Source organism: Microcaecilia unicolor, chromosome 3 (assembly GCF_901765095.1).
Source record: "Microcaecilia unicolor chromosome 3, aMicUni1.1, whole genome shotgun sequence".
Taxonomy (NCBI): Eukaryota; Metazoa; Chordata; class Amphibia; order Gymnophiona; family Siphonopidae; genus Microcaecilia; species Microcaecilia unicolor.
The window spans coordinates 147,069,368-147,080,388 of NC_044033.1; the positions used below are offsets into that span (position 1 = coordinate 147,069,368).

General features: G+C 44.6%; 1 protein-coding gene across 1 annotated transcript; it reads right to left on the reverse strand.

Moving 5' to 3' along the window:
* Positions 1-2,288: 2,288 nt before the first annotated feature.
* FAM89A (family with sequence similarity 89 member A) lies at positions 2,289-10,733 on the reverse strand. Its single transcript, XM_030195209.1, has 2 exons — positions 10,045-10,733; positions 2,289-3,231 (listed from the first exon to the last, which is right to left on the reverse strand). The coding sequence occupies exons 1-2, from the start codon at positions 10,240-10,242 to the stop codon at positions 2,968-2,970; spliced, it is 462 nt and encodes a 153-aa protein (XP_030051069.1). The 5' UTR covers positions 10,243-10,733; the 3' UTR covers positions 2,289-2,967.
* Positions 10,734-11,021: the final 288 nt, after the last annotated feature.

Consider the following 11,021-nt stretch of genomic DNA (forward strand, 5'->3'; position numbering starts at 1 on the left):
TTCAGGTCTGTAGGTAGTGCGTGCTCGTGTATGAGAAGGTAGTGGCATGCATCAGCTTGTATTTTAGTCCTTTACAGTTGGGGAAGTGCAGATTGAGAAATCTGCGAGATGATTTGTGGCGTTTCTGGGAGGTAGGTCCACGAGGTTTAGCATGTAGATTGGGGCGTCTGCGTGAATGATTTTGTGTACATTCGTGCAGATCTTGAACGCAATGCGTTCCTTAAGTGGGAGCCAGTGAAGTTTCTCTCTTAGTGGTTTTGCACTTTCATATTTAGTTTTTCCAAATACGAGTCTGGCAGCAGTATTCTGGGCTGTTTGGAGTTTTTTCAAGTTTGTTGCTTGAATAGGCCTCAAACCTACGTTAAGTGAAAAGGACATTTGCTAAATATGGCCAAGGCTATAAAGAGAGCAAAAACTAAGAACTGTGACCTCATGGTTAGACCAACTCTGCAGCCCTCCAAGTCACAGCATTGGAAAACCCCAAATGTGTTGTTCCAGACTGAAAGGCTCACCTTACCCAAGGGAAGGATATAAGAAGCCTCTGGAAAAACATGAAAGTTATTTGGGTGTTATCTGGAGCAGTCAGCGTGGGAGTTGCCATCAGTGAAATAGCTCACAGCCCAGATCTGAGCCGGCCACGGCATGAAGACATCTGGAGTTCGTAAAACCTGGCCCTGCCTGCCCATGCCTGAAGAGTAAAAGCCAACGACAGCCTGCTGTCTGCTGTTTTACCATCCCTGTTGAGACTGATATATTCTCCTGAGAAACTCTACAGTGCCCTGCCCTGCTCTCTTCCTCTGGTGTGCGTGAAGGTGGAGAGCTCTGCATCCTCAAAGCAGGTGGTAACAGGTCGTAACTGTTTCTTTTCCTATGTCTGCTTCTCTAAGTTTTGTGTGCCTTTAAATAGCTTCGACACACAAAAGTAAACAGAGTGCTCATGCCAGAACATTTTAATAGATTAGTATGTTAGACTTCAGTTAGGAAAATGAAAGACAACTGAGATTTTATGGGCTACTACTGGATTACACATACTTATGATTTCTTTTTCACATTTTCTTTCTTTTTTATAAATCTAACCTCCTCCCCAAACTTAGAACAAAAAATAATGTGAACAAAGAAATTAAGGAAAGCATTGAGGTTTTTATTAACAACATCCTAAAGTTAGAAAGTATATATCCTGAGCCTTTTCAAATGCAAGGCTTACAATCCTGACATTCTAGGCACAAGCTGCTACCTCTCAAAGAAGCAGCGAAATGGGTTAAAATTCAACATACAGAAAAAAAAATGAATTTGGTTGGCAATTTCTTTAACCTTAACCTATGCTGTGAAAAAAAAATCTGCTGTTTACAGATGACTGCCATGCATACATAATTGTATTAATGTATGTTAAAAGCAAAAGTGTCAGGCTGCAGAGGGCCCAGGTTCACTAATAACCTGCCCCCATGATGCTTTCCTAAAAGCTAGGCCCACGTATACAGCCCAGCTCCCCATTTCATGCTAAAAGGCCATCTTCTGGCCTCAGCAGTTTGAGAACAGTGGAGCCCCTTCCTTTGCAGCACCTGGTGGGGTCACCCTTTTCCAGAGACTGTCCTATTTTATAGCTATTAATGTTCATAGATTTGTATTATAAATATACACCACAGGTATCCCATTAATACTTCATAACTGTGTTCAAGCACAAGTTTGGTCTGCATAGTGTAACGGAAGATCTTAATTTGCCCTAATTCAGTATACCACAACATACAACAATAACAGCTACTGAGCACAAACAGTGCAAAATAACAAGGAGGTGAAGAGGGTAAAGATGGCTTGCCCCGTTAGCAGTGGCCACCCTTAACATTTGAACAATGCTGAAATATCTTCCAATCTTCGGCCCACAAAGAGTGCCCCAGAGTGCAGGAGAAAAACAGAAGTGAAAATTCCCTTCTCCCCAAAAACACAACGCGAGTGATTCCTAGGATACTCAACATAAAAAGCATCCAGGACTAAATTCTATAAATGGTGCAAAAAATAGCGTTTAGCGTTAGGCACCATTTATAGAATAGCGCTTAGCACCGGAAACTGAGACTACATTTAGGCACGACCATTTAAAACCCTGCACCTAAATTAGGCGGTTAGCTTAGCAGAGTTTAACAAAGGTTTGGACGGCTTCCTAAAGGAAAAAGTCCATAGACCATTATTAAATGGACTTGGGGAAAATCCACTATTACTGGGATAAGCAGTATAGAATGTTTTGTACTTTTTGGGGATCTTGCCAGGTATTTGTGACCTGGATTGGCCACTGTTGGAAACAGGATGCTGGGCTTGATGGACCTTTGGTCTTTCCCAGTATGGCATGTACTTATGTAATGTGCATAAATTGTGCGAATGCCCCCACTCTGTCCACAACCTTCTTTTTGTTAAGCACATAAATTTTAATTAAATCCATTTAGCATCAATAATTGCTTAAGATCTCAATTATCAGCGCTAATTGGCTTGTTATTCAATTAAACTATACATATTGGGCACACCCCCAAATCTGCACACACAACTTTTATAGAATTTGGGGTCAATGTCCACCAAATATAAGACACCCATCATACCTACTGCACAACAGAGCTTTCTCAAAGAAACCCAGTTAGTATTATACAATTTATATACACGCCTCAGCTACTTAGGAAAAAATTCTCTCTGTGTGTTGGCACCAGGAGCAGGAAGCTTAAGATTATTAAAGAAAGGCTTCAGAAGAGAGCTGGCAGGTTAGTGTCAAGGTATTTTTGAAGATGGTTGAAAGTTCCTCTGAATAGTTTGAACTTTGGTTGGGATCCGTCCAGCCTGAATGTCACATCATTCTCATTCAACGTGTTGAAGGGCTTTCGGAGGTTGTTGTACACCTCTGAACTCTTCAACGAAAAGATGCATGAAACTTGCAGTTCATTGTTTGCCATGAGTAAATGCTCAGCAGCAGTTAGCATAAAGAACCGTGGTCTAAATAGACTCCAGGATCCAGTTGCTGTTGGAAAGGGAAGGTGCAGGCATGGAGTAACTTACATTTGTGCTATCATTCTTGTCATCATGAATTGTGCTGTGCTCCTGGAAATACTCTTCGTCTTCATCAAAAAATGCATTTTCCAAAGTATATGTGCCTTCTGCACTGGACACAGCTTGGTATGCACCTTTATATTCTTGAATGGATTCATAAAGAGAATACAGTTGGCAAAGTAACGACATATCCAGCTGTCTGAGACCAACCTACAACATGGAAAAAAAAAACACATTATAAAAATATCCCTCAAATTACAAAAATCTCATGCACCCTTCATATTATCCTAGCAGTATTATACAAATAAGTAGTATTACAAGGAGCTTCAACTTAGAAGAACTGAACAAATACTGCAACTAGTTTCCTTGAATGTATGAGGGTTGAATGAAAAGTAATACCTCCATCTCCACAGTTCATCAACGTGATGCACATGTTCTTTGAAATCTCTTCCTTCACCTCAGTTGGTAAGAAGTGTATGTATGAAGAGGCTGTTTTGCTATTTCTCTGTGATTTAAGCAAAATGGCATGCTACAATTTTTTGACTCAGTGATGCACAGTACAGGGCTGGCTTGTCCTATAGACCAGGCGAGGCTCTGGTCCAGGGTGCCAAACACGCCCATGACATCGTCAGTCCCCCTCGACCGGCATGGAGGAGGCACGGGCACTGTACCTTTACAAGTGTTTTCTTTTCTTTCCTTCTCCCTCCTCTTTGTTGAATTCTGATGCTCACCCCGACACTCCTCCTAGACCCTTCCCTCTTACAGCACTGGCCTGTAAGGCTGTTTAGGCCCACACCCTAGCTGCAGCTGCTGGCCTCTTGATAGGTGCACGAAGCACCTTGGAACCGCCCTCTGCTAACCCCTTACCTCCCTCATGGAAGACATCACTCATCACTCACATATGCTGCGCCGTGAGAGTCAGAGGACACTGCACCAGACAAGGCCGTTAGGGGCTGGGGCCAAATGCCAACCGCAGGATCCAGGCAATGAATAAGTGCCCTCTCCTGGGAGAATGTGTGGTCGGCCCCCTCTCCTTTTATGCCACGCGACTGCCCTGATCCAGAGGCTGGGGCACATTGTAGCCCCTTTCCCCCACCTCCAGTAAAGCAGGAGTTGGGAACTCCCTGCTTACAGGGCCAGGAGGGCCTGATCAAGCCCTCCCTCTCCCAGCTCCACGAAACAATCGAGCAGGGCAGCTCTGACTCCCTCCCCTCCTGCCAGCACCCACTGACCTGTTTGGTCATGGCCCATAATTCATCCTTTGTGAGTGAATGGGGGAGAGGGGAGGGAGGGTATGCGCCACAGAACACACATGGCCAAAAACTTCATTTTCACTTTTAGACCAAAGTCAAACAGTCTTCTGGGAACTTTAGTTTCTGGCAGCAGGGTAGCAAGCTCTGCAAAAAGGGGAGGGAGGGGCCGCAACTGAACTACAGTTCCCAGAAGCCTTTGCATCTCCAAAGAGGGAGGGACGAGAGGAGCCCACTTACGGCCTGGAAAAAGGTCTCGAGTCCGACTACCTGTTCCTAACTGGCATCCTATTCCTAACACCCTGTGTATTAAGCGCTAAACTGTCAGCGTCTGGCCCATGTAGGCGGCTGTGCCAGGAAAGGCCATGTGACAGGACCCTGGGCAATGCTGTGGGCACGTTCTCTGGTTGCTAGCATTCCTGTTCCTGCCTCAGCATTAGGGCAGCAGGAGAAGAGCTGGGAAAAATAAAGGAGAAAATCATTTCTGTGTGTGTGGGGGGGGGAGGGCTTTAAAGCTAAAGGAGAAATAATCAGGGGGAACAAAAGCTGGAGGAAAAAAGCTATTCAAGGGGCTGGGGTTGATAAAAGCTGGTAAAAGAGGAGAACGTATTTGGGGGCTGAGGGAAAGGAAAGATGAAAAAGAGGAGGAAAAATTCTGGGACAGGGGGCTGGGAGGGGAGGGAAAGCTGGAGGAGGAAATATTCTGGTTATATTTATATGTAGTTTGTGGGTAGCTCATATCCCCAGATTGGCTCTAACATGGGATTGGGCAGGACAGCTGGGAGGTGGGGCAGGTGAGAGGCGGGGGCATGAGGAGGCGCAAAAACAAAAATTGGTCCGGGATGCCACAATCGGTTGAGCTGGCCCTGATGAGGTGGAGTTGAGAAGGAAAAGAGTGGCAAGACATCCAGTGCTTCCCTAGCTCTGCTTTTAGTCATGAAGCCTTCCAGTGTGTGCACTGTAACTGTAGCCAGTTGTGCTTGTAACCCTACCATATTTTGGGACTCTTACATAGCTGTGGTAAGCACTAATTGGGAGGGGGGGCTTAGCACGCCCTCACACAGGTCTTTTCCACACACGAAGGCCATTTCTACTGCAACCGGAAAATGGTCATGCATTAATGCTGCCATTAACAAAAATTAGTGCTTAAGCCCTTACTGCCATAGAAATGCTGGCACGCTAACTGATCAGCATAGAAACTCCCCCTCAGCCAAAAAAATAAAAAATATATATTTTTAGAGCACGGTTAGCAAAATGCATATTTGAAACTTGGGGGCCCTTTTACTAAGCTGCACTAAAAAAATTGGCCTGTGCTATATATAGCACGTGGGTTTCTCACATGGAGGCTACTTTTAGCAAGGCTGCAAAATGACCACATTTACCATTTTTGCAATAATGGCCACATGCTAATTTTCCCATTAAAATGTTTGCACTTGACTTAACTACATCTATTTTCCAGGCGGTAAGGGCTCATCGCATGGGCTGATTAACTCTTGGCATGCCCACTCTTCATCCCCAAACACCTCTCCCCCGGCGCTAAAAAAAATAACATTTTGGCAGGTGGGAAATGTGCACAGATGCCAAAACTTCTGCAGGTCACCTGGGAACGCTCCATGGTGGTGGTTTTTAACCTGCACTAAGCACACATTAGTGCTTACCGCAGCTTAGTAAAAGGTTCCCTTTGTATTCCTTTTTACAATATGGTAACGTATGCAGAGTTGAGCACCCCCAATCATTTGGCTTCGATAACAAACAGAAACTTCTGACGTAACAAACAGAAGGCTCCCCACTCACTTCAGCCACCTAAAATGTGTTCTTATAAAGCACATTGCTCAGGGCCGAACTTAGGCAGGGCCAATAGGGGCGACTGCACAAGGCTTCATGTTCCTAGGGACCTTGCAGCCCCGGCATATCTGTCCCCCTGTCTCAGAACATCCTCCCACTCTGTACCTTAACATGCATCCACATTTCAGGAGAGAGTGGCAGGTACTGATCTTGGGGCCTCCTTGATGCTGAGTCCCATCCCCTTTTGATGCCATTTCCTGCTACCTACCTGGAGCAATTTGACAAATTGAAGAGCAGCAAATCACCTGGACCGGATGGTATTCATCCCAGAGTACTTAAAGAATTGAAAAATGAACTTGCAGGGCTATTGTTCGTAATATGTACTTTATCTGTAAAATCAAGCATGGTACAGGAAGACTGGAGGGTGGCCAACGTAATGCTGATTTTTTAAAAAGGTTCCAGAGGTGATACTGGAAATTATAGACCAGTGAACCTGATGTCAGTGCCAGGCAAAATGGTAGAGACTATTATAAAGAACAAAATTACAGAGCATATACATAAGCACAGATTAATGAGACAAAGCCAACGTGGATTTATCATTTATTTATTTTATATACCGTTTCTTGCCTCACCAATCTACTACATTTCTTTGAAGGGGTGAACAAACGTGGATAAAGGTGAGACGGTCGATATTGTGTATCTCGATTTTCAAAAGGCATTTGACAAAGTACCTCATGAAAGACTCTTGAGGAAATTCGAAAGTCGTGGGATAGGAGACAATGTCCTATTGAGGATTAAAAACTGGTTAAAAGATAAAAAATAGAGAGTAGGTTTAAACGATCAGTATTCTCAATGGAGAAGGTTAGATAGTGAGGCAAGGGTCTGTGCTGGAACCGCTGCTTTTAACATATTTATAAATGATCTAGAGATGGGAATAACTAGTGAGGTAATTCAATTTGCTGATGACACAAAGTTATTCAAGTTGTTAAATCGCAAGAAGACTGAAAAATTGCAAAAGGACGTTACAAGACTGGAAGACTGGGCGTCCAAATGGCAGATGTCTTTTAATGTGAGCATGTGCAAACTGATGCATGTGGGAAAGAGGAATCCAAACCATAGTTACGTGATGCAAGGTTCCACATTAGGAGTCACCGACCAAGAAAGGGATCTAGGTGTCATCGATGATACGTTGAAACCCTCTGCTCAATGTGCAGTGGTGGCTAAGAAAGCAAATAGGATGTTAGGCATTATTAGGAAAGGAATGGAAAACAAAACTGAGAATGTTATAATGCCTTTGTATCACTCCATGGTGCGATCGAACCTCAGATACTATGTGCAGTTCGTCACCGCATTTCAAAAAAGATATAGTGGAATTAGAAAAGGTACAGAGAAGGACAACGAAAAAGAAAGGGGATGGGATGACTTCCCTATGCAGAAAGGCTAAAGCAGCTAGGGCTCTTCAGCTTGGAGAAGAGATGGCTGAGGGGAGATATGAAAGAGGTTTATAAAATACTGAGTTGAGTGGAACAGGTAGATGTGAATCGCTTGTTTACTCTTTCCAAAAATACTAGGACTAGGGGGCACGCAAAGAAAAGTAATACATTTAAAATGAATCGGAGAAAATATTTCTTCACTCAACGAGCAATTAAACTCTGTAATTCATTGCCAGAGAATGTAGTAAAAGCAGTTAGCAGCATTTAAAAAAAGTTTGGTAACTTCCTAAAAGTCCATAAGCCATTATTTATTTTGACTTTGTTCACACTTTTTTTCCGTAGTAGCTCAAGGTGAGTTACATTCAGGTACACTGGGTATTTCCCTGTCCCAGGAGGGCTCACAATCTAAGTCTGTTGTACCTGAGGCAATGGACGGTAAGTGACTTGCCCAAGATCACAAGGAGCAGCAGCGGGATTTGAACTGGTCACCTCTGGATGTCAAGACTGGTGCTCTACTAAACCAGTCCTCCACTCTTTATTAACTTGGGAAAATCCATTGCATATTCTAGAATAAGCAGCATAAAATCTGTTTCTGCTGTTCAGGGATCTTGCCAGGTACTTGTGACCTAGATTGGCCACTGTTGGAAACAAGATACTAGGCTTGATGGACCTTCGGTCTGTCCCAGTATGGCAATGCTTATTTTCTTATGTTCTTATCCTTCTATTATTGCAACACAATGTATACCTCATGTCTCTGGATTTACAGGATGCATATCCTCATGTTCCATAACTACATAAGTAATGCCACACTGGGAAAAGACCAAGGGTCCATCGAGCCCAGCATCCTGTCCACGACAGCGGCCAATCCAGGCCAAGGGCACCTGGCGAGCTTCCCAAACGTACAAACATTCTATACATGTTATTCCTGGAATTGTGGATTTTTCCCAAGTCCATTTAGTACCGGTTTATGGACTTATTCTTTAGGAAACCGTCTAACCCCTTTTTAAACTCTGCTAAGCTAACCGCCTTCACCACGTTCTCCGGCAACAAATTCCAGTTTAGTTATGCGTTGGGTGAAGAAAAATTTTCTCCGATTTGTTTTAAATTTACTACACTGTAGCTTCATCACATGCCCCCTAGTCCTAGTATTTTTGGAAAACTTGAACAGATGCTTCACATCCACCTGTTCCACTCCACTCATTATTTTATATACCTCTATCATGTCTCCCCTCAGCCGTCTCTTCTCCAAGCTGAAAAGCCCTAGCCTCCTTAGTCTTCATAGAGAAGTCGTCCCATCCCCGCTATCATTTTAGTCACCCTTCGCTGAACCTTTTCCAATTCTACTATATCTTTCTTGAGATGCGGCGACCAGAATTGAACACAATACTCAAGGTGCGGTCGCACCATGGAGCGATACAACGGCATTATAACATCCTCACACCTGTTTTCCATACCTTTCCTAATAATACCCAACATTCTATTCGCTTTCCTAGCCGCAGCAGCACACTGAACAGAAGGTTTCAGTGTATTATCAATGACGACACCCAGATCCCTTTCTTGGTCCATAACTCCTAACGTGGAACCTTGCATGACGTAGCTATAATTCAGGTTCTTTTTTCCCACATGCATCACTTTGCACTTGCTCACATTAAACAGGGTGGGGGGGGGGAGTCAGCGGTGCCGGGGGGGGAGGGCTAAAATGTGCCCCCTCCTGCCAAAGTCTGGCTACGCCCCTGCCGGACCCGCAGTAATCTTTTTTTTTTTTTTTAACTGCAGGAATAAGGCTTTTTACCGGTAAAATTATTTGCTCCTGCACCTGCAGTAAATACAGTAATTTTTTTTTTGTTACCACAGGTTCCCATTCCCCTGTTATTCTCTAAGTTCAAGTTCACAGATATTACTATTAATTAATATTTTTCCTTTATTTTCCTGTTATGAGAATTGGAACAAGCTAATCGTAGTAGACTTAAGCAACGAATATAACCAGAAATTATCCAGTTCAATACTAGTAGTGCCCCTGTTTACAAAGCCACGCGGCACTGCCAACACAGCCCATGCAAAGTAAATGGGCTGTGTTGGCATTACCGCATTGGCTTTGTAAACAGAGGCTTAGGTTTCATATGATAACTGTGCTTATTTGAATCAGTTTGTTTCTGTACAAGTTTTGCTTGATTTGTCTTTATTTGAAATTTCATTAAAAAAAAATTATATATATATATATATATATATATATATATATATATATATATATATATTTTTTTTTTTTTTAATCTTGTCAATGCCAACAGGGGGCGAGCTAGGCGGGGTGTGGCGAAGCGGGGCTCCACCCAAAGGGGCCCACACAATTGCTAAGAGCCTACCATACAATCTAACCGTATCAGAACTTTTGTGGTTAGGTTCGATCTCTCGTTATTTCTCAACTGAACGTGATGGACCGATTTTCAAGGCATTTTTGGAAATCGGTGACTTCATCTCCCCCCCCCCCCTTTTTTTTTTTTTCGGAAACCAGCAGGCCCCTAAAACCCAGAGATCTCCCAAATCCCCCCCCCACTCACCATCTCCTTGCGGAGCAGTGCCAGGGCGGCGTCCAGATTGCTGGGTTTGGGCACATGCGCAGCGCCCCCTCCGCGGCTCAACTCGTTCTGGATGCGTGATTTCTGCGCGTAAAGCCGTTCCAGGTGCCGCCAACCCGCACCGCCGCTCGAGTTCAGCAGCCCGCTCAGGCTCTTGGGCAGCGGCGGAAGCCCCTCCATCTGCGCCCGGCAGGGAGCACTCGCGCCTTGCGGCTCCAGATCGGTTGCGGCTTCACCTCCTTATCGCGCTGTCGAGCCAGAGAGAGAACGCGTTACCGCGCTCTCTTGACTAAAGCGGAACGGGGGACTCGCCTCCACCTAATCTTCGTTGCCCCGATTCTTTTCTTGCTTGTGGATTTGCAGAAACTGCAGCCCCGCTGCCTCCCTCTTTGTCTTTCGCTTGCGTCCGGACAGGGAGGGTCAGCAGCACGGGGGAGGGGGGGGGGGGGATAATTCCTGTCCCGTCACCGCCAGAAACACGCTAAGGGAGCTTCGTGCTGCCCTTTACTTTCGTTTTCTCTCTCTCTCTCTCTCTTTGGGCGGAATCAAATGAGTCTGGTGGTGCCCTAAAGCTCCAACGGTGTACAACACCCCCTCGGGGTCGTGACTGCTTCTTAGCCGAAGTCACTTGAAGTCCTTAAACCCGTGACTGAGGGGAGTGACTTCGCTTAACAAAATAGTGTCAACAGCTGGGACACGTGGGATCCTGCAAATATCTTCTGCCGTGGCAGCTAACTTTTCAAAAGCATCGAAGTCAAAAGGAGGCCCCAGCAGCTTCCCTTGCATTCGGGCTGGATATCCCTTCCAGCTTGTAGTTTGGAACATGTTTTCGTTGTGGTTGGATAGCGTGACATGTACAATAAGCCCTTGTTAATACTGTGTGCTGCAAACTAATGGCATGCAAATTACTGTGGTATTTTAAAAGTGTGCACCAATAGAAAAAAAACTGCATACTCCCA